The following is a 24,217-nucleotide window of genomic DNA, read 5'->3' on the forward strand; positions in this document are numbered from 1 at the left end:
TGGAGTTGGGAGGTGGACAGAGCAATCAGGTGATCAGAACAGAGGTACCTGAGGTCCCGAAGGAGACTGGGAGATAAAGCTTGGGGCCTTGGGTACATTTGCGCGCGTGCGCACACACACACACACACATATCACAGTCATACATATGTACATAGCTATAGTCTCATACATACCCCGTCATACCTATCACACACAAAATGACACACACAGTCATGGTCCCCATAGTAATACATGAGCACACATAATCATAGCCATCCGTAATCACCACCATACCCAGAGCTATATAGTCACAAATATAGATACAGCTCTACAATCTGAAGTCAACCTCTACTCTTGGTCTTATATCTGCCTTCTCCCTGCCCCCCTCCCCAGTTTACCCTTTCATCTCTGCCCTCCCCGCACCCAAATATAAATACAGTTTGCATCACTGGGGCAGGTCTTTGTTTCTGGTGTCTAAGATGAAGGCCTCTACTTTTTGCTTTGTAAATGATAGAGGCTGGTCTTCCAGGCTTTCTTGCTGTTCAGGAATGAAGACAACTAGAATCATCACAGACAGCAGCATAAGCAGGATCAGACCGAAGAGAAAGTAATGACTCCTGATAACATTCTGGATCTTCATGTGGATGCCCTGAAACGCGTCTTCCTTGTTTGGACCAGGCATCTTGCTCTCGTATAGAAACTTATAGAGCAGAACTGCTATGACCAAGACTAGGAACAGACATAGGATCAGCAGCACCCACTGCCCAGCAATGGCATTAGCATAGTCCATCTTCATAGACAGGAAGCTCACTTTTCTTTTCCCTAGAGAAAACACAGCAAAGCCAGGGTAAGTGCTAAGGAAAAATCAAGCCCTCCTCCCTCCTCCTTCTCCCTAACTAGCCTCTGTGGGACATGGATTGGTTGTAGTATGGGGGAGTTTCTTGAGTACCTCCTAGGACACTTGCTGAAGGAGGATGCTATGGTCAGGACCCCTCCCCCCCCTTCATTATACTTATAGCTATTAAGCACCTACTCCCTACGTATATATGTATACACACACACACACACACACACACACACACACACATATATACATATAAAATGTATGTGTATACAAATATAAATAGATATTCTGATTTCAGAATAGTACCAAGCTATTCTATGTATGTATATATAATATTTAAATATACAGAATATAAAGTTTTATTTAATATCTAAATATATACTAAATATAGTAGTGTATAGATAAAATATTTATGTATGCATCATATGTGTGTATGTATATAAATATATATTCTAGTTTTGGACTGGTACCAACCCATTGTGTGTGTATATATATGTAAATATTTAAATATATTAAATACAAGAGTATTTTAATACACAAAACATATTTAAGTATGTTTAATACAAAATATGCATTAACTGTAGAAATATTTAGTAGATAAAATATTTATATGTATCATATATGCATATGCATTGTGTATATATACACATATGCATTTATGCATATTATGTACATGTTACATGTATGTTATTGTTCAGACGTTTCAGTCACCGCCAACTCTTTGTGACCCCATTTGGGGTTTTCTTGGCAAAGATACTGGAGTAGTTTGCCATTTCCTTCTCCAGCTCATTTTACAGACGCAGAAACTGAAGTAAACAGGGCTAAGCGACTTGCTGAGGGTCACACAGCTAATAAGTGTCTGAGGCCAGATTTGAACTCGGGAAGATGAGTCTTCCTGACTCCAGACCCAGCACTCTGTAGATTGCATTACCTCGCTGCCTCTGATGTGTGTGTAAATCTATGTACATAAATATATATTATGGGGTTGAAATTTGGGCCAGAATTGAGGCCCAAAATTAGGGGCAGAGTCTTGGCTGGACCAGAATTAGTTAGATGGTGGAGTAGATAGTACACTGGACCTGGAGTCAGGAAAACTCATTTTCCTAAGTTCAAAACAATCCTCAGACACTAGCTGTCTGACCCTAGGCAAGTCGCTTAACCTCTGTTTGCTTAAGTTTCTTCATCTGTAAAAATGGAGATAATAGCACTTGCTTCTCAAGGTTGTCCTGAGGATGAAACACGATAATATTTGTAAAGTGCTTAGCACAGGGCCTGTCAAATAGTAGGTACTATATTAACTAGTATCAGTAGTAGTAGTGGTAGTAGTACTAGTAGTAGTAATAGTAGTTAGTAGTAGTAGCAGTAACAGCAGCAGCAGTTGTAGAAGTAGTAATAGTAATAGTAGTAGTACCATTATCATCAGAGATGAAGCAGTTAAACTCAGGCCAGCCCAGGACCTCTTCCTGACGCACATTCTGAGCAACGAGCCAGTCCAGGAGGGGCTTAAAGTACTTCATGAGTGATTTTGCTGACATATTATACTGTCCAGTGATCATCTTCATTGCTTCTGGCCATGGCTTGCTGAATCCAAGTTTCATGACGTCCCTGGTGTGGAACAGGCTTGTCATCAGTAATGCCAGAGCAAGCGGCGTGCACCCCACTCCACCTCACACTCTGGCCCGGATAGTCCTGGCCCTTAGCTTGCCAATATCTCTTTTCCCCAGCTCCCTGACTCCAACTCTCCCACCTGGTCTCTCCCTGAAGTGAGTGGGCTGTCTAGCTCTTTGGACTGGAGGGTGAAAAGAACAATGATGAAGAGGAAGCATATAAGGACTATTATTCTCATGACCAACATATTGCTGGGTACAGTGAGTCGAAAAGTGTTCCTTTACCTTTGTAAATATGTGAAACCTTTCTTGAGCCCTACAATTGCTTTTGCTCATCCCAAACTATCTTATCTTAAACTACTTCATATTCATTTTTATTTATTCTTCATCTGTATATTTATTGAATATATATTTATCTATGTACTCATTTTCTGCCCACCCCATAATGTAATTGCTTTAAGAGTAGATATTGTTGGGGCAGCTAGGTGGCTCAGTGGATAGAGCACTGGCCCTGAAGTCAGAGTTCAAAAGCCGGCCTCAGACCAAAGACTTGACACTTACTAGCTGTGTGACCCTGGGCAAGTCACTCAACCCCAATTGCCTTAAAAAAAAGAAAAAGAAATAAAAGGGGGAAAAAAGCCTGTTTTTAAAAAGGAGTAGATATTGTTTCATTGTTCGTATTTTTATCCTCATCCCTTAATAAGCATGTGCTTAATAAATGTTTGTTTACTGATTAAATTCAATTCAAAAAACATTTTAATTGTGCTTACTATATGTAAGGCCCCTAAGCTCAGACTTCTTCATCTATAAGAGTCCACAAGGACCTACAACTCTCAATGTACAGTTATCCCTCCCACATTGAGACTTTCCCCATTGAGGTTTTGATCTATTGCAGGTTGGCATAAGAAATTAGATGAGAATATTTTGGGAGTTTAGTGGAAGCTATAAACAACATGTGAAGGCCAGCAGATGACACAGAAGAAAGTATTTTTGCTTAACATTGACCTACATATAGCCTATGACCAAATACTTAACCCAAATTTTACAATAAGGTGCTATAAACAGCCCACAAAAGAAAAAAAAATCAGATTTCTTCTCTGTAGAGAAGGGAGGGTCAAAAGATTTTACTTGAATTTTCCAGATCATGGTGGAGCATGTGCTCCTATGACGTAGAAGGGGTAACTGTACTTTCATGACAGCCCCAGGCAGGATGTGGATTTAACATTGGGAATCCTTTCCATTGTTGGAAGTAGAATTGACATATGTGAGATGTCCTTCTCAGCTTGACTTTTATTAATAGAAAAGAATTCATTGAGGATCAAAAGGTAGGTGGAAAGGTAGAAACCTCAGAGGAAGCTTCAGAAAACAATTATTTTCAAGATTTTTTTTTTGGTTGGACAATGGGGTTAAGTGACTTGCCCAGGGTCACACAACTAGCAAGTGTTACGTTTCTGAGGCTGGATTTGAACTCAGGTCCTCCTGAATCCAGAGCCAGTACTCTATCCACTGCACCACCTAGCTGCCCCCTCAAGATCTTTGCAAGATGATATGGTGGGAAGAGTCCTAGAATGGAAATGGAGAACCCTGGGCTTTTGTTCCAACTACTAACTGCTATGTGACTTTGTTCAAGTCACTATTCCTTTGGGATCTTCTGCTTCCTCATTTATAAAATGAGGCAGTTGGATTCCAGAATTTTTCAGTGATAAAAAGATTCTATAATTCTATGCCACTCTCACAATTCTATAATCTGAAGGGAAAAGAGATAAATCAGTAAAGGAGGAAATATTAGTAACTTTAGGTAAGAGAAATTTGCCAGAATTAGGTAGGTAAGATGGGAGATAATTTGTTTGAAGAGAACCTTTAAGGAAGTGTTTTGACCTACTGAAACAAATGTGTTATAATTAATAAGTGCAGTAATATCTCTTTAAATAAACTTAAATAGTTAATAATACTTAATAATGAATAAATAAACTTTAAATCAATCAACTATTGTTTATATCTTTCATCATTATCATTATCCATGCCATCGTTACCATCATACCATATCATTATCATATCATCAATTGAATAATGGCAAACGTGTGTTCTCTTATAGGATATAACTTGTTGAAGTTTGCCTGTTCTTTACTACCTTACTGAGGATGCCTTTAATTATTATGGTGACTATCATAAAATTGCAAAATTCCTTTAATCACTTCTTCCAGAAACATATTGAATACCAAATATTTATTTAAATATTTGAAACATTTAATACTAATATTCTGCTATCGCTGTTATATGGCTGCCAGATAAGGGAATACATATATTTGGAGTCAGATGACTTGAGTTCAAATCTTCCTCTGACAGTTACTACTATGTGACCATAGGGTCTTTAGGCCCCAGATTCCTCATTGTAAAATGAGGAAGTTGAACTTGATGGTCTTTGAGGTTTCTTCCAGATTTAGATCTATAATCCTATAATTATAGTCCCTGAGAAATTAAAAATGGGTTATCACACAGAGGGCAAGGAGAGATACTTGGCAGACAGAGCAATCTGCAGCATACTACAAATAGGGAACTTTGAAGACCTAGAGTAAGGTGGTCCTGAAAGAAACATACGATCCAAAAAGATGGGATAGTTATATGGTAAGCTTGAGGTCTAACAAGTGAGCAGACTGAGTACGCCACTAGTATCTTCTAGACGTCAAGAGAAAGGTTGTTGTGTGGACCCACTATGACAAATTTATGGAAGAACATGAAATAAACGATGAGAAGACATGGAGAGGTCGGAGGGAATTTCCAGGTCTATAAGATTACATATCGCTTCCTGAATTTTAAATATTTAAGGAAGTAAGGACCCAGTGGGAATAAAAAGGTAGGTAGTTCAAGTCCAAGTCTCCTTATTTTGTAGGTAAAGAAAATGAGGCTCGGAGACAATATGTGACTCACTCATGTCCACCTGCCTTATAAGTATCAAAATTAGAACTTGAGTCTAGGTCTTCTGGCTCCAATTCCAATGATCCTTTCTTTTTCTTTTTCTTTTTAAAATATATTTTTATTCTGATTATTTTTGGTGACATTTGAGTTCCAAGCTGTTTCCCTCCCAACCTCCCAACCCCACACTAGAGAAGGCCAACATTTGACGCAGATACAAACATTAAACTACACAATACGTAGTTCTGTAAATTATTTCTTTCTCTGGAGGTGGCTAGCATCTTCCTTCATAGGTCCTTTGTAGTTGATTGAATATTCACATAACTCAGAATAGTTAAGTCATTCACATTTACTCTTTCGAACAATATTGGTGTTCTTGTATATGGTGTTCTCTTGGTTCTGCTCATTTTCACTCCTTTTTATTTCTTGCAAATCTTCCTATGTTTTCCTAAAAGTCAACCTGCTCATCATTTCCTATAGCATGGTAGTATTCCATCATAATCATATACCACAACTTATTCAGCCATTCCCCAACTGATGAGCATCCCCTCAATTTCCAGTTCTAGTGATCCTTCTATTGTACCACAGGAAGCACAGGGGCCTAAGAAAATTAGCTGCTCAAAGACAAAGTTGTCCGTGGGATGACAAATAACCTACAAGAAAGACCAGACAGTCTCCACAGGCCAAGCCAACTAAACCCAGAATGCAACAGTGAGTTAAGGACAAATGGGAAAGACAAAAAGATCAGAAATGAGGCTCAATCCTTAAAGGAATAACTTGATTGTCTAGGGACAAGTGTAGAGATGCCTGCCAATACTAGAAAGAAGATGCATAGGACACTTTGGGACATAAAATATAGAAATTATTTAAATATAATTTATTATTATTTAAATATATTTAATAAAATAAGAGAAGCCACGAACTTCAATCTTCCGATAGACAGGGAGAGCTCATTGTTTCCATAATACTTTAAGATTTGTCGGGGCAGCTAGGTGGTGCAGTGGATAGCTCTAGCCTTGGAGTCAGGAGGACCTGAGTTCAAATCCAGCCTCAGACACGTGGCACTAGCTGTGTGACCCCGGGCAAGTCACTTAACCCCACTGCCTCACCAAAAAGCAACAAAAAAAAGAGGGAAAAAAAAGATTTGTCAGATGCCTCATAGACATTATCTCATTTCTTCCTCACAACCAATGTGTGAGGTAGTGTTTGTATTACCCCTGTTTTATACCATACCCAGCTGCTGCTTTATCAGTAAGAGAAGCATACTAGTATTTGTGAATACTAGTGGTGATTATTTCTTTTTTGTGTTTGTATCTGCAGTACCAACACAGAGCCTTGAAAATAAATGTTTATTAGATTTAATTGAATTCACTTTCCTTCTCTGCACCTCCATTTCCTCTCTCTAAAATGAAAAGTGAAAAGGCAGAGCAAAAATAAGGTTTTCTTTATTTCTGTAATCTCAGAAAAGCTCAGATGCGAACTGTTGTTTAGAACAAGCAAAAATAGAATGGTAAGAATAGAAAAAGAGCAGAGGTTAATGAAATAAAGAACTCAGGCATGAGGAGTCCTAGGGTTCGAATTTATTGAGCCCGGAAATATCCATAGACCATTGGAGCTGGAAGAAGCCTTTGATACAATCTGGTCTAAACTGTTCATTTTAGAGAGAGGAAATGGAGGTGCAGAGAAGGAAAGTGAATTCAATTAAATCTAATAAACATGTATTTTCAAGGCTCTGTGTTGGTGCTGCAGATACAAACACAAAAAAGAAATAATCACCACTAGTATTCACAAATATTATATCACTTGCTTATCAAAAACAACCCCAAGAGATATGTGCTATTATTATCTCCATTTTGTGGAGTATCTGGGGCTGGGTGAATTCTAGGCCAGGTGCTCTATCCACTGCACCATCTAGGGTTTCAGACACTTATTAGCTGTGTGACCTTGGGCGAGTCACTTAACCCTGTTTGCTTCAGTTTTCTCATCTGTAAAATGAACCGGAGAAGGAAATGGCAAACCACTCTAGTATCTCTGCCGAGAAAACACCAAATGGTGTCATGAAGAGTCGGAGTAAAATAGGGAGTGCGTTTTAGGCATGGGGGTAGCCTATGTAAGGACACAGAGATAAGAAATGGAGCATTGCATTCAGGGAATGGCCTAGTTTGGCTGAAATACAGAGTTCATGGAGAATAGTATGAAACATGATGGAACCATATGGTACAGGGGTTTAAGAAGTTTGTATTCAATCCTTGAAGCACTGGGGAGCCTTTGAAGGTTTTTGAATGACATCATTAAACTTGTGCCTTAGGAAAATTGTTTTGGAAGCTTCTTGGATAAAGAATTTAATAAGGGAAATAGAAGTAGGGAGATCAATTATAAGAGAAGAGGTTCAAGGAGAAGAGGATGTCTGCAAGTGAGGTTATCAAACAAAATATGGAAATTGACTGAACATGAGATGGAAGAGTCAAGGAAGACTCGGAGAATATAAACCTGGGTGATTGGAAGGATAGTGGACCTGCATAGGGTTATCTAGACAAACTCAACAAACTTCAGAGGAGGAAAGTGATGATGGTGGAAAGAACATCTGGAAGTGTCAATGAAGAGCACAGAGCATGCCTACTTCTCCCCTTGACCTACTGTATTTTAGGGAGGGCATGAGAGAGTATAAATCCTTTGAACATGAGGAAGAAGGGAATAAACATTTATAAAGCACCTACTATGTGCAAGGCACTCCACAAATATTGTCTTGGGGGCACAGTGGATAGAGCACCGGCCCTGAAGTCAGGAGGACCTGAGTTCAAATCTAGTCTCAGACCAAATACTTGACACTTATTAGCTGTGTGAGTCTGGGCAAGTCACTTAACCCCAATTGCCTAACCAAAAAAAAAAAATACAAATATAGTCTCATTTGGTCCTTACAACAACTCTATGAGGTAGGTACTGTTATGATCCTCATTTTACATTTGAAGAAACTGAGAGAGATGGAAGTTAGATGACTTGTCCAGGGTCACAGCTAATAAGTGTCTGAGGCTACATTTGAATTTAGGCCTTCCTCACTCCAGGCCCAGTGCTCTCTATCCATTATGCCACATAGTTTCATCAGCTACAGCACAGAAAGAGTATGAAAAGAAAATGCTATCCATCTACAGAGAAAGAACTGATGGCATATGAATGCAGATTGAAGTATACTTTAAAAAAACTTTATTATTCTTTTTTTGGGGTCCTGTTTTCTTTTACAACATGACTAATACAGAATTGTTTTGTATGACTGCACATTTATAATCTATGCCTAATTGCTTGCCTTCCCCAGAGGGAGGGAAAGAATTTGGAACTTGTCAATTTAAAAAACAAATGTTGAAAAATTTTTGTTTACATGTAATTGAGAAAAGAATAAAATAAAAATAAAATGGAAAAATAATAAAAAGTATAAAAAGTAGAGATCTAGGATGAAGGGGAGTTTGTAATGATAAAGCAGAGCTCCAGTCCAGCAAGAAGGAAGGGCACAGTGGTGAGTTTCAATAGGATAGACATGAGAGTACACGGATTGGTAACAGAAAAGATATTTTTCACCTTGGGAGATGGCAACTTTGAATTAAAGAGATTAAAGCAGCAAGAGATCTGAATTTGCTAGTCTTAATACCAGGAAAGTACTAGTACTAGAAGGTACTAACCTTCTTTCCTCCCTGTGAAAAAGGATAGTTTTAATAGTTTTACTATTTACTTTAATGTTTACTTTCAAGCACCAGACATTTGTCCAAGGTCAAGCAGTTAGTCAAGGATTCCCAGAACAGAGCTCTTTTCCATTCATTCTTGATAACTCACGTGAAGCAAGCTTGACTTTGCCCTCAAATTTGCAGACAACACAATTGGGCATAGTTACTACCACTACTATGCCTGCATGATAAGAATGCAATTCCAAGCCACCTTGATGAATTAGGGAAAAATCATTACCCAAAGCAAGAAAAAATTCAATAGTAATAGGATCAGTAAGTAGTTAGACCAGTAGTTAAGAATAACAACAACAACAAAAAATCAACTAAAATAACAGGATGGGAGAGCTTTGGATTAGAGACAAAGAAAGCAGAGGTGAATCTGAAGATTATCATCGACTGGGAACTGACTATACTCAATTTCTTTTTTTTTTTTTCCACTATCTGAAACTTCCTTGTGAAGAAAAGTAGGTGGTATGATCTTAGGATATATTAAAAGGTGTTTTACATGTAAATATGACTGAGGGAAATAGGAAAGGACCCTGTTCTGGGATCCAGTAGACCTGGGTTTATGTCTTAACTATACCAACTAGCTGCCCAAGATGAGCTTGGGTTTATGGATGATGACTAATAAGTGATAATGTGATTTCCCCCACCCTGTTGACTCAGTTTCCTGGGCTATAAGATGAGAAGCTGGACTAGATACTCTTGAGGGCCCTTTAGGTTCACCTTCTATGGTTATGAAGTCACATAACTCTTAGGAGATTACAAGGTGAATAAATTCCTTCCACCTGCCCAAGGTTAGGACAACTCTTCCAGAGAATGTCTTTGAGCTTCTTGGAGAATCAAAATAGGCAGGCGAGCACACTCACCCTAGGAGTTTTCCTGCCTCTTGGGACCTATAGATATTACATTTGTGCAGGGGACCTGAGTTTCCTGAGGCTCGACATAGGGCCTCATGGAATTGGAACTGGATCACATAGCTGATAAAGTACCTAAGCAAAGGAGACAGAAGGGGGCAGGAAAAAGGTAAGAAGAAGCTCTGGAAGCTGGGACCATCCTGAAGCCTACTGTGATATCTTGGAAGACTCCTGGGAGATTGAGTAGGGCTGTAAACTCCATCATGGCCTCCATTTAGCCCAGGCTCATCAGAAGTGTCTGAGTAAGCTTCCTAGGTCTGCTGCTCCTAGTGTGGGCTGCACCTCTATGGGGCTCTTTGGCTCTAGGATCAGCTTGACCTGAGAAGTCGTGGGGAAGTATAGAGAATTTTCCGCAGCTAGTATATTCAAGAAGCTGTTCCTCTTTCCCCAGGGTGAGATGATGTTGGCCTTAATGACCTTCCTGAAACTTGATAACTAGTTTTGAATGTGATGTCCTTGTGTGGTTCTGGTTGCTTTATAAAATGTCCTTTCCTGGTGCAGACATTGTCCCCTCCTCTGATTCCTGGTCGCATATTTCCCCTCTACCTCCCTGATCTCTTCCCAAACAGCAAGGAAAGAATTGGCAAAATTCTGAAGTAGGAAAAGCCATTTTTAGTTCACTTCAGGATTTCTTCTTGAGCGCCTTTCCCCTTCTGGGCCCCATCTGATGTCCTGAGCTGTCTCTGCCCATCTGAGGTGAAATTGGATCTCAGGGTAGGATTTAGTTGCAAGAGGCAAAGGAGGTTCCATGGAGGGCCTCTCTCAGAAGGGATTTGTATCCAATAGAAGAAGTGGGAAGTAGCAAACCTGTTATCTTTGAACCATATGGGAGTTTGCCTAATCAGAATCTTTGATTTATGGGCCCTGTGTACAGAACCCAAAACTTTACCTGATATAAGGTATGTTGGCAGCAATGTGGAACTGAGAACCTGGGTCAAAGTCTTCCTCTGACCTTGGCACTGGTGGGCATAATCCCTGATATTTTAACCTGGCAAGGGACAATATAACAAATGATTATGTTGACAGCAGCAGCTTTTGACTATGCAAAGTAATTTCATATCTATTGTATATAAATTTTTTCTTTTTCTTTCCAATATTGTGCTTTCGTTGGTATAGGGAATTCCTGGTTGGAAAAATTCTCAATGAAGATCAACTATGGCTCTGTAATCTATAAAGTTAGAGAATTAGAGGGTCACTTAGGACACTGGAAAGCTAATAATAAGAGCTAGCACTTATAAAAATGTTTTAAGTTTTGCAAAACACTTTACATACTTTATCTCATTTGGTGATCCCAACAACCCTGTGAGTAGGTGCTATAATAGTCATTTTACAGAAGAAGACACTATGACTAAGTTTAGAGACTCACATAGCCAGTGTGTGTAAGAAGTGGGAATGTGAACGTTTTCCTGGGAGTCTCTATCTCCATTCACTATGCCTCCCTGATTCTTTTATTATTTCATTTGATCCCCCAAACAGTAGGTATTATTCTCCCCCACCTAACAGATAGGAAGACTGAGCTGTGAGGAACTCGCCAGGGTTGGTGGCAGAACCAGAGCTAGAATCCTGATTATCCCAACTTCCCAATTAAGGATCTTTCAGTTGGAGTAGTCTAGAGGTAGGTTCATAAGATCTTATATTTAGAATGGAAAAATCACATGGTTCTTTTGACTCCCTGACATCCCCAAGACCCTTTGAGGGAGTCTGCGAGGTCAAAACTATTTTTATAACAATACCAAGATTTTTAAACTTCTAATGTAGTTTCAAACATTAATAGATATAAGCCACATAAGCAAAAATTCTTGTGGGGGGGGGAACCTCAATAACTTTTTGAAGGGTAAAAGGGTCCTGAGACCAAAACATTTCAGAACTGTCTGCATAACAGATAGAGTGCTGGATTTGGAATCAGAAAGACCATCTTCAAAGCTCACCTCTAACAATTACTAGCTGGGTAACAAGTCATTTAATCTCTGTTCCTCAGGAAATTCCCTCACATTTAGCCATTAAATTATAGAAAGTTTGCAGCCTGTGGATAGATCTCCCATACCAGGAGTTCCCTGAGCTGAAGAAATCATAGTTGCTTTTTTGGTTTGTATTTTTTAACATATGTCATGTTTATAAAATGCTTCCCCCCCTCCTAACAAACCTAAGTGGTTGGTAGCACAAGTATTAGCCTTATTTTACAGATGAGGAAACTGAGGTTCAGAGAGGTTTAAGTGTATCTTTCCAACCTTATCTGCCACTAATACACAGCCCCTTCCTTCCCAAACCTTCTGCTCAGGCCAAAGTGATTTATTCAATAATGCATCTTGCCTCTATACCCTTGCTTAGATAATTTCCCATTTGGAATGCTCAGGCCAAAGTGATTTATTCAATAATGCATCCTACCTCTCTACCCTTGTTTAGATAATTTCCCATTTGGAATGCCCTCAATACAGCTAGCATCAGAGCCAGCTCTCTTGATTCCCACCAAATGCAGTATTTTTCCCATTCCACTCATGTCAATTATGTGGTTTGAAGACTTAAGAAAGGTGGGGCCGTTCTCTTTGGCTTACTATTTGTCCACAGTTGGAACATGGCCCTAGAGCCTGCTACTTAGGCCATGCCTTACCAGCAGAATGACTTGGAATGGCATGGGAAGAAATTTCAGGTGCCCTTCAAATGAGTGCTGATGGTGGAGAAGTAGCAGAACAGATTTAATGTTGCCACAATCCACCCTTTCTTTATACTGTTGCATAATCTAGGTGACAGCCTAAGGCAGAAAATGAGGCCTACTTATGCAGAAGGGTCCCAGTGAAGACTGGCTTCTTAGAAAGAGGTTCACAAGGCAGGACTGGAACAGCAAATAGAGAAGAATAGTAGGAAATGGAAGGAGCCTCAGAAGCCATTGAGTCTAACCCTCTCATTTACAGGTGAGGAAAATGAGATCCACTGAAGGGAAATGATTTGCCCAAAGTTACACTGGTGGTGCAGTGAATAAGAATACCAGGCATGGACTCAGGAAGGCCTGAGTTCAAATCCTGCCTTAAACACTTACCAGCTGCATGATCCTGGGCAAGTCACTTAAATTCTCTCTACTTCAATTTCTTCAACTATAAAAAGGGGATCATAATAGCACTTACTTTCCCACACTCATACTAGGACTACTCTGGACTGAGACTCAGGGGGCACACCAGCTGTTAGTATTTGGGCAATTAACCTTACCCTGAGGAAACCTTGAGAGGCTTCTCTATCACCACCCCCACAGGAGAAGTCCCTGAGGTACAAAAAATCAGAATAGTCCCAGACCTCAGATTCCACCATTCCTGATTGTAAAATTCCTTGCTGATTTGGCCACCAAACACCTTCCATTGAAACTGGTCCACCAGGTAGCTGAAGGGGATGAAGGCAATCTTTTCCAATGCCATGTTCATAAGGAAGTTGATATCGCTTTCTGTAGATAGAGAGCAGAGCTCAGCCGATTTAGCAGCTCTAAAAGTCTTAGAACCTTTCCTCCTTCAGTCATAGGACCACAAACTGTCAAAAGGGACAACCCAATATCATCTTTGTCTTCTAGTTTCTGCTTTCATCACTTTGACTTTTCAGGGAGGTGTTGAGAGTTCAAATGCCCTAGAAGGGACCCCCAAACCAAGTGTCTGAGCTGCCATACCCTATCTAACATCCCACCTTCTACATGAAGCCCTCTCTAACACTTCTTACTTCCAGAGCTTTTCGTCTTTTAATTACTTCCTATGTATCCTGTACGTGGCTTGCTTTTGTGTGTGTGTGTGTGTGTGTGTGTGTATGTGTGTGTGTGTATGTGTATGTATATGTATATATGCATATATATGTATATATGTGCATATATATACACACATGCATGTGTGTGTTTATGTTTGTGTATGTGTATATATGTGTGTGTATGTATCTATTTACATGCTGTCTCTCTCCATTAGGTTGTAAACTCCTTGAGGATCCTTGAGGGTAGAGACTGTCTTTTGCCTCCTTTTGTGTCCCCAGTGGTCAGCACAGTGTCTGCACATAATGGGAACTTGACTGAATGATTGCTCTCCCTTTCTCCACCTAGTTTCCTCTAGTAAGCTTTTCGTTTGCTTTTTTGTTTTGTTTTGTTGCAAGGCAATTGGGGTTAAGTGACCTGCCTAGGGTCACACAGCTACTAAGTGTCAAATGTCTGAGGCTGGATTTGAATGCAGGGCCTCCCGACTCCAGAGCTGGTGCTCTACCCATTGTGTCACCTTGCTGCCCCTTTCTAGTAAGCTTTTGAGCCCCTTTTGTCTTCTCACCCAAGACCTACAGCTTCCATTCTCTACCAGCCTCCCTTCCTAGACCTCCTCCTGAGGAACCATCCCACCCACAACCCAGTCACCGTAGTCCTCTGTTTCAGCAACCGTCAGCTCTGAGTTGTAAAGGTAGTTGTAGGTGGAGACGGAGAGGGCCACCACATCCCCTATGGCCTCATGGAAGGCTGGGTTGGCACCTTCTCGGAGTGCCAAGGACAGATTCTTGTACTGCATGAAGTACTGGATATGGCCCATCTCATGGAAGATGGACAATAGATCTTCCATGTCCACCTTGGTGCAAAGCTTTACCCTGAGATGAAAGGGAAAGGGAGAGAGGAAAGTGAGGGTTCAGTTGGAGATGAGGGAGCCCATGCAAATCTTTCTAATGTGGGAATGTTAAAATGACTAGGATTGATTCGATGTAGAAGAGAAAATAGGACACGGTATGGTGAGTAGAGCACTGGATTTGTAATCAGAAGACCTGGGTTGGAACCCTGACTTTCACTTTTACCACCTGGGTGACTTGAGTGAATTTCTTCCCAGTAAGGGACTGAACTAAATGGCTTTAAAGTCTCTTCCAGCTATAAGTCCCAAATGTAAGTGAGTAACTTCATTTTTTCCTTTAAGACTTTGTTATTGTTGTGGAGTCGTTTTCAGTCATGTCCAACTCTTTGTGATCCCATTTGAGTTTTCTTGGCAAAGATAGTGGAGTGGTTTGCCATTTCCTTCTTCAGCTCAGTTTACAGGTGAGGAAATGGAGGCAAACAGGGCTAAGTGACTTGTCCAAAGTCACACAACTAGTGAGTGTTGGAGCTAGATTTGAACTCAGAAAGATGAGTCTTCCTGATTCCAGAATCCACTGTACCACCTAGGAACCAGAGTGTTACCCATCCTTTAAGATCCAGCTCAAGCCCTCTTCCTCCATGAAGCCTCCTACAAATAGTCCAACCCAGGGATTTCTCTCTTCTCTAATCTCGTGGTATTTATTGTGCTTCTCAACTTATGTCACTTACCATCTGTATAATTCATTTGACAATTTACCATGTACTGTCTTGTAATGCCTCTTGTATGAATGCCATCTTACAGTAACTGTGGTGTCCTTATATCTCGCTTCTTCAAATTGGCTGTAAACTCAATAATCATATCTTACACTTCTTTGTATTCTCCACTGGGCTCTGCATAGAGTTAATTCTAAAAAGAAAGTGTTTCTTGCATTCATTTAATCTATGGAGAGTTTTTATGAGGGGAATACCAATTAGTTCCACCTAGAATCACAATGCCTTCATGAAAGTAAATGATGTTTTATTAAAGCAGCAGAGATTTCCATCCTTCAGAGAGAAAAGCTTCTCAACCCTCAACCCAAAGGTACTAAAATGTTAGGTTGGGTGACTAAATAAGAAATGGATACAGAGACTGTGGAGTCTCTGTTCTTGATATTACATAATCATAGACTATTGGGGCTGGGAGGGATGGTAGAGTTTACCTCGTCTATTTTTTATGTTATAGATGGGAAACTGAGGTTTCAAAAGAGGAAGTGACTTGCTTAAAGTCACATGGCGAACTAGAACCCAAATCTCTTGACTATAAATCCAGTGTTTTTGCCACTGCACTTAACTGCCTTTCATTGCTTAGATGACTGAATTAAATTATCAAAAAGATGTGTGAGAGAGACAGACAGAAAGAGAGAGAGAGAGAGAGAGAGAGAGAGAGAGAGAGAGAGAGAGAGGGAGAGAGAGAGAGGGTGAAAGAGAGAAAAAGAAAGAGAGGGACAGAGAAAAAGAGACAGAGAGAAAGAGACACAGAGAGACAGAGACAGAGACCTTTCTGATGCCAGAACCAGGCTGGCACACACACCATTGTTCTTTGAACTCTAAGTACCACCCTCTTCCATGAGCACCTGAAGTCCTTGCCATCATAGAAGTCTCAAGCAGAGGCTTGGCATGCCACATCTCTTCCATCCTGTGGCTTCTCCAGCATTGATTTTTCCCAGAATTCAGGGAGAACAGGGAGCAGCCCCAGAGACTGGAAGAATTTGTCAGCCTCCTCAAACATCTTAAAGGATGTCCAATGCTATAAGTCCAGAAAGGAAATATGGGTTATTGCCCTCTCCAGCTTTTGAGGGCAACAAAGAACTTATCCCTTCTCCATTCACTGGGACAGTCTAGAAAAGGGAGAGTGTGAGAGGTAGCTTAATAGAGTTAGAGATCAAAGCAGGGGACACAAAGTCAAATCAAATACTGACCTGGCTCCTCATGGCCATGGTGGCATCCATTCTGGTGGATGAAGGAAAGGGTGTGACTAGGTCAATGATGTTGGTCCAGTACTGAGCCCACATGTTCCCTTGGAGGTGCAGCAGCAGGGCCAAATATAACACTGAAGGTGAAAGGAAGGAAATAATAAGGGATGGGGAGAGAAATGTGCTTCTATTTACCCTCAGGGAAAGAAAAGGAGCACAAGGTCCTTTCTCTCCCCCACTGCTACCCAACCTTTTTGGTCACTCTTACCTGGTCTTTCTTTCTTTCTTTTTCTTTTAAATATTTAATTTTTTTCTAATTACATGTAAATTTTCAACATTTGTTTCTTTAAAATTTTGAATTCCAAAATGTCTCTGTCCCTCCCTTCCAACCTCATTGAGAAGGCAAGCAATTCTCTCTCTCTTGTGTACATATATATATATATATATATATATATATATACACACACACACACACACACACACATATATGCAGTCATGAAAACATATTTCCATATTAGTCATGTTGTGAAAGAAAACACAGACCAAAAAAAAAACCCCAAGAAAAATAAAGTTTTAAAAAACATATGTTTTGGTCTGCATCTAGACTCTATCAGTTCTTTCTCTGGAGGTAGATAATATTTTTCATTCAATATTTCATAAACATTTTTCATTCCAATTCCTTTGGAATTGTCTTGGATCATTATATTGCTGAGAATAGCTGAGTCAACAGTTGATCACTGTACGGTACTGCTGTTATTGTGTACAATATTCTCCTGGTTCTGTTTACTTCACTTTGCATCAGTTCATGTAAGTCTTTCCAGATTTTTCTGAAATCATCCTGCTTGTCATTTCTTATAGCACAATAGTATTCCATCACAATCATATACCATAACTTGTTCAGCCATTTCCCAATTGATAGGCATCCCCTCAATTTCCATTACCTGGTCTTTCTAACCCTCCTCAACACCAGTTTTGATCCCAAATACCTGAGATAGGATCAGAGAATATCAGAGTTGGAAGGAACCATACAGTCATGTGCCAGGAGTCCTTAGCTTGGAGTCCGTAAACTTGTTTTAAAAAATATTTTTCTAACTGTATTTCAATATAATTGGTTTCATTTGTAATCCTATGTATTTTATTTTATGCGTTTAAAAACATCATTCCAAGAAGAGGTCCACAAGCTTCACCAGACTCCTAGAGGGGTCCATGAGCCAAAAAAGGTTTATGCCAGAACCTGTGATTTAGTCCGACCTCTTCATTTTAAAGATGAGGAAACTTAGGTACAGATAAGTGACTTGCCCAAGGTCACAAATGCAGTAAGTAGTGGAGTCAGATTTCAAATCCAGAATCACTGATGTCAAATCTAGTATTCTTTCCACTATTCCACATTGTCTATCTTCTCTCTGATAACCTCTATTTATTCACCAGCCTCAGGTCCTTGTTCCTGTGTGACTCTCCATCCCAGTACCCTCTCTTTTTAAATTTTTCTGGCTCTCTCTTCAGATTCCTTTGCCCTTGCTCCTATCCTCAACTTATCGAATAAGTGGGCAGGAATGGGCCCTTTTAGGCTAATGAGTTGAGACCCATAGTAATTGTAAGAGCTCGGCGCACATAAGCATGTAGGTTTAGGTAGAGTAGCTCTATTTCTTGGTAAAGCTTCTCAAGGTCTTTCTCCAAGGTGGGTGACTCATATACCTCTCTCCACAAGACCCCTGTATCCTCGTGACCTGGCATAGAAAAGATGGGAAGAGAAAAGAGAAGCTCAGGTCAAAGGTTCCTGACATTTCTTCTAGGCCCCTTAACCATCCATGGCATGGTTACTGATCTAGAGCTAGACATCCTGGAGTATGAAGTCAGGTGGGCCTTAGGAAGCATCGCTAACAATAAAGCTAGTGGAAGTGACAGAATTCCAGCTGAGTTATTTAAAATCCTAAAAGATGATGTTATTGAAGTCTTGCACTCAATATGTCAACAAATTTGGGAAACACAACAGTGGCAACTAGATTGGAAAAGACCAGTTTGTATTCCAATCCTAAAGAAGGGTAATGCCAAAGAATGTTCAAATGATCAAACATTTGCACTCATTTCACATACCAGCAAAGTTATGCTTAACATTCTACAAGCTAGGCTTTAGCAATATGTGAATCAAGAATTAACATAAGAGCAGGATAGTTTTCAAAGAGGCAGCGAAACTAGAGACCAAATCATTCTCAGGATTATGGAGAAAGCAGGGGAGTTCCAGGAAAAAACAAACAAACAAACAACCACAACTGCTTCATTGACTACACTAAATCTTTTGCCTGGTTGGGTGGATCACAACAAAGTGTGGCAAGTTCTCAAAGAGATGGAAGTTCTGGATCATCTTACTTGTCTCCTGAGGAATTTGTACGTGGGCCAAGAAGCAACAGTTAGAACTGAACATGGAACAATCGATTGGTTTTTAGATTGGAAAAGGAGTACAACAAGGCTGGATATGTCACCTTATTTAACATATTCAGAATATATCTTGCAAAATGCCAGACTGGATGAATCAAAAGCTGGAATTAAAGTTGCTGGGAGAAATGTCAACAACCTCAGACGATGTCTGCAGACCATACCACTCAGATGGCAGAAAGTGAAGGAGAGTTAAGGAGCCTTTTGATGAGGGTGAAAGAGGAGAGTGTAAAAGCTGGCTTGAAACTTAACATTAAAAAAAACCAACCCTAAGATCTTAGCAAATGGCCCCATGACTTCCTGGCAAATAGAGGGAGGAGAAATGGAAGAAGTGTCAGATTTTATATTCTTGGGCTCAAATATCACTGCTGATGGTGATGGCAGCCATGAAATTAAAAGATGCTTGCTCCTTGGAAGGAAAGCTATGACAAATCTGGACATCATACTAAAAAGCAGAGACATCATTTTGCCAACAGAGATTTGTATTAGTCAAAGCTGTGGTTTTCCAGTAGCAATGTATGGCTGTGGCTGTGAGAGTTGGACTATAATGAAAGCTGAATACCACAGAATTGACACTTATGAACAGTGGTGCTGGAGAAGACTTTTTTTTTTTTTAATTAGGCAATCGGGGTTAAGTGACTTGCCCAGGGTCGCACTGCTAGTAAGTGTCAAGTGTGTAAGGTCAGATTTGAACTCAGGTCCTCCTGATTCTAAGGGTAGAGCTCTATCTACTGTGCCACCTAGCTACCCCTGGAGACAGCTTTTGAAAGTCCCTTGGACAACAAGGAGATCAAATCAGTCAGTACTTAAACTAATTCAGGCTATTCACTGGAAGGTCTATTGAAGCTGAAGCTTAATTACTTTGGCCACATAATGGAAAAATAGGACTCAGTGGAAAAGACCCTGATGTTAGGAAAGACTGAAAGCAGAAGGGAAAGGGGATGGTGGAGAATGAGATGGATGGATAATGTCATGGGAACAATGAACATGAACTTTGAAAGATAATGGAGGATAGAAGGGCCTGGTGTGCTGTGGTCCATGGGGTCATGAAAAGCTTGACCCAACTGAACAATTGGACAACAATGGGAAAGAACCTTGAAAAGTATCAAGTAATAAATGCATACTATAATCCTCATCTTATCTCCTGCCCCAGCTCTTGGACCCGGGGAAAGGAGATCAGGAAACTTGGAATTCTCTCCCTAGGGTTCCTTCCCGCTATGGTCACCCTCTTCTAGGTCATATCTCTAAGCTTTCTTTCCCTTTTATGGGATCAATGTCTTCAGTGAGCAGGGGGTCACTGAGAAACCATGTCCTCAACGAGCAAGGAATTTTTGAGGAGGCTTAGGGGAGTATTGAATCCAAGGGGCCCCTGGTGAACTGTGGGAGTTTCAGGTTCTATTTGACTTACCACTGAGCCTGGCAGCCTTGTTGCTGAGCTCCACATACTGACTGCAGATGGGGCGAAGCTGCCGACCCACAGAATCCCGCCAACCTTGCCAGGCCCAAAGTAGTTCCTCCTGCTTTCGGGAGGAAGCCATCAGCTCTGTAAGATCTGAGCCCAGGGAGGAAGAGATTGTGACAGGGATCCAGGTTCTACAGCCCTCTTCCCACCCCAACCTCACTAACCTTCTCTGGCAAAGCCTTTTGGGAAGAAATGGCCCCCTACTCCTCATTCCATTTCTTGCCCTGCTATGCCCTCCCCTCTAGTATCCACAGAATTTCCATAGTTTCTCATAGTCTCCCTCTAGGCTCACATAAGATGAGGACAAAGACTAAAAGCCCCATAAAGGTAGTGTCAAGGTAGTAAGCAAATACACACTAGAGCACAGGATCTTAACCTGGAGTCCATGGAATCCCCAAAGGTCTTATTAATTGATTTCAGAGGGTTCGTGAATTTGGATAGGAAAAGTTATTTTTACTAACCTTTGTAATTCTATGAGTTTCATTTTATGCATTTAAAAACCTTATTATGAGGAGTCCATATGCTTCACTAGTCTGCCAAAGGAGTACACGGCACAAAAAAAAAGGTTAAGAACTAGAGGGTAAGGATGAAGGCCACCAGAGTTTTTTCCTCTCTAGTCCCAATCATGTCATGGATACTTGGGCTCTCTGCCAATAATGCCCTCTTCCTACTCCCTTCTGTACTTATTCTTCTAGACCCTGGGTGTTAAGGTAGGATCAGTGATGCCTCTCAGGCAGTGTCTACACCTCCCCCATCCACCCTATTAGGAAGCAGAAGAGTAAGAAGGTGGAAGAGTGTGTATTGATAGGAAGCAGGAGGAGGACAGGGACCCAGTGGAGGGCAGGAGAGTTGTGCCTCTCTCTGCCTTTGTCCCTAGGCTCACCAGGCTCTAGGATCACGCAAGGTCCCTCTTCTAAGCACACATCAGCCGTATTGTAGATTGTCTCCATATCTGCTAGAAGTTCATTGTACTGGAAGTGGGAGGAATAGGACAGATGTTACTTCCAAGCAGGATTCACCTTGCTCTTCATCCCCATCTCACACTCTCTACCCTCAAATACATGTGCCTCCTACTCCTCCGACTTCCAATCTTCCCCTATGTCTCATCAAGAGGAATGTACTCATGATCACTTGAACCCTTTATGCCATCTTCCTTCCTCCTTTGCCCACTCCCCACCCCAGTCCCAAGGTTCAGAGGAAGGGTACAGTTTCCTACAAATGCCAAATTTTTGCTGCCTCCCCCCGCCCCCCCCGTGACAACTAAAGGCAGTGAGGAAGGATACTCATCACAGATGCCACCTGCACATCTATTCCTTCTTATCCCACATTCAGGTGACCAATGTGAATAATATCAGAAATGAAATCACTCTTCATAGGCCTATGTCTTTCTCAACTTCTCTGGGTTCCCAATTTCCTGTCCCTTTTCTTAGACTCTTCACTTTGGCTCCCTCAACCTGTCTGTTTCCAAAGAGCCAGTCATCAATAGATTATCACTGAGCCCTGTTCATTCTTTTATTGGGCAGGGAAGACCATCAACAGGGTCTGAGCTCCACAACAGCCTGGCATTGAAGGGACAGGCCCAGAAAGAATCTGGGGATAGTGGCCCTTGCCCTGAACCTATCACCTCCTTAAGGTCATTCTTGGGTAGGCTGGCCTTCTCCATTTTCCTCAGCTTCCACAGGATGCGCTTCAGTAGTGGGTTCCTAAAGTTGGTAGTGTTAAAGTGGTGAGCCTTTGTGCCATAATACGATGTATGCTGATCCATCACGAAGTTCTTTTCCAGCTGGGGAGGGTCCAGGAAGGAGGAGGTCATAGGGTGTCTCATGGGAGAGAAGAAAGGGGAGCTCCCTGGGAGCTTTGAAGGGAAGAAGGGGTCTTGGAGAAAAAAGCACAGTGCCCAAATTTAGCTCTAGACACACTTCATCCTCTCTCCCTCCTCTCTGCCCCCACCCTCACTTCTACTAGCTTTTTCCTTATTCTTGTCCTTCCCCTGCCTGGATTCTCAGCTTTGGGAGGATCAGTTTAGGAATATTATAGATTGGATTAGAAAGGGGACCTGGGAACTCAGATGCAGGATGCACAGGCAGATGGAAAAAAGCTACAGGTTCTTGTCTCAGAGTCCAGAGAGGCCCTGAGAAGCTTGAGTTGTGCCCTCATTTGAATACTTAATCCTAGTGTAAGAGGCCACATCACCCAGGATGCTCTGTCCCCTCCTAGAAAGCCTGAGAAGACAATAAAAGGGCACATGGAACATAGATTTAGTGTTGGAAGGAACCTTAGAGGCCATGAGTCCAACTCCCTCACTTTACATATAAAGAAACTGATTGAAGCCCAGGGATGTTAAGTGGCCAGAGTCACACAGCTATTAAGTATCTGAGGGTGATCGGATTTGAACCTACATCTTCCTGACTCCAAGTCCAGTCTACTTTACACACTAGACTGGCTCTCAAAAAATCCGGGAGATTGGGAGGTAGTGAGTCCTGCATCTGTGTCCCATTGCCTTTAGATTTCTCTTTTCATCATCTCAGACCTTTGGAAATTCTCAAAGAACTGGGGGCATTTAAACCTGGACAAGAGAAAACTTAGTGGGGAACAATTCTAGAGGATTTGGGGCTAGGTATTTCCTTTCCCGCATACCCTGGAGCAAGTAGTGTATATTACCCAAAGACTTACTGGGACATTGATATTAAGGGTAAAAATATAGGACAGACATTTGGGAGTGGATGCCATAAAGAGGAGAGAAGGGAAGAGCCTGGTGTTGGGGGAGGGCAGGGGTAAAGGGGCCCACCATCTTCTGGCGGTTATACTCAGTGATGTTGGTGCTGTATTGCCAAAGGGCCAATATGTACTCATTCCACACTGCTTGAGCTGTCTGATCATACTCTTTCATGAATTCATTTGCCGCTGACTCATTTCTTGTTTCATTTTTGGTGATGTTTCTTAGGGCATCATTTCCTAGGAAAGAATGATAGAATCATAGGTCAGAACAGGAAGAGTCCTTTGAGATCATCTAGTCCAATTGCCTCATTTTGTTGTCACGTCCAACTCTTCATGGCCCCATTTGAGGTGTTTTTTTTTTTTTGGCAAAGATACTGGAGTGGTTTGCCATTTCCTTCTCTGGCTCATTTTATAGATGAGGAAACTGAGGCAAACAGGGCTAAGTGACTTGCCCAGGGTCACACATCTAGTAAGCCAGATATGAACTCATGGAGATGAATCTTCTAACTCCAGGTCTGACATTCTATCCACTGCACCCCCTAACTGCTAATTTTACAGAGACAGAAACTGAGGCCCAGGAAATGGGTGTAGCTTGCCTAAAGTTATTCACCAAGTTAGTGGCAGTACCAAGACTAGAACCTAGAACTTCTGACCAGTGCTCTTTCCATTACACCCCATTGCCTCGGGAGAGAGTCCTGCTCAGACCTTCCCTTTGACCCCCTATCCAGCCCTCCTGCTCCTTAGTCCTACTTGAATTCTCAGCTCTCCCCATGCTGAACAGTGAGAGGGACTGCCCACAATAGCAAAATAGAAGTATGGAAGACCAAAGGGGAATAATCCAATGTCTGCCCATAGCCAAGGGATATCCACACTGGGAGGCTGTATGCCTCATGGCCAATCAGAGCACATCCCATCAGTGTGACCTCACAGACAGAAGTCGGTTAAGAATCTGGAACTCACAGGGAAGGAATTTCTGAGACAGCTCACTGTCCACGCTAGGATCAATACAGAAAAGGGAAGGCTTTTGCTTAGGGGCTATAAGAGATGGCCAGAGTAGGCCATGTGTCTGATCCCTATTAAGAATCCCAGGGAATAAGAAAGGTCCTGGAATCAGGACT

General features: G+C 41.3%; 1 protein-coding gene across 1 annotated transcript; it reads right to left on the minus strand.

The window, feature by feature from the left end:
- Positions 1–23,975, minus strand: LOC110215742 (angiotensin-converting enzyme-like protein Ace3). The gene is given in 13 exon segments (XM_020997473.1): positions 1–801; positions 2,235–2,428; positions 9,926–10,048; positions 10,863–10,961; positions 13,259–13,403; positions 14,337–14,560; positions 16,148–16,320; positions 16,493–16,623; positions 20,328–20,471; positions 21,265–21,352; positions 22,006–22,164; positions 23,170–23,336; positions 23,850–23,975. Coding segments are annotated over 13 exon segments (2,127 nt in total). The 5' UTR covers positions 23,953–23,975; the 3' UTR covers positions 1–424.
- Between the last annotated feature and the right edge of the window lie 242 nt (positions 23,976–24,217).

The sequence above is a fragment of the Phascolarctos cinereus genome, unplaced genomic scaffold (genome assembly GCF_003287225.1).
Source record: "Phascolarctos cinereus isolate Bilbo 61053 unplaced genomic scaffold, phaCin_HiC Scaffold_5;HRSCAF=322, whole genome shotgun sequence".
NCBI lineage: Eukaryota > Metazoa > Chordata > Mammalia > Diprotodontia > Phascolarctidae > Phascolarctos > Phascolarctos cinereus.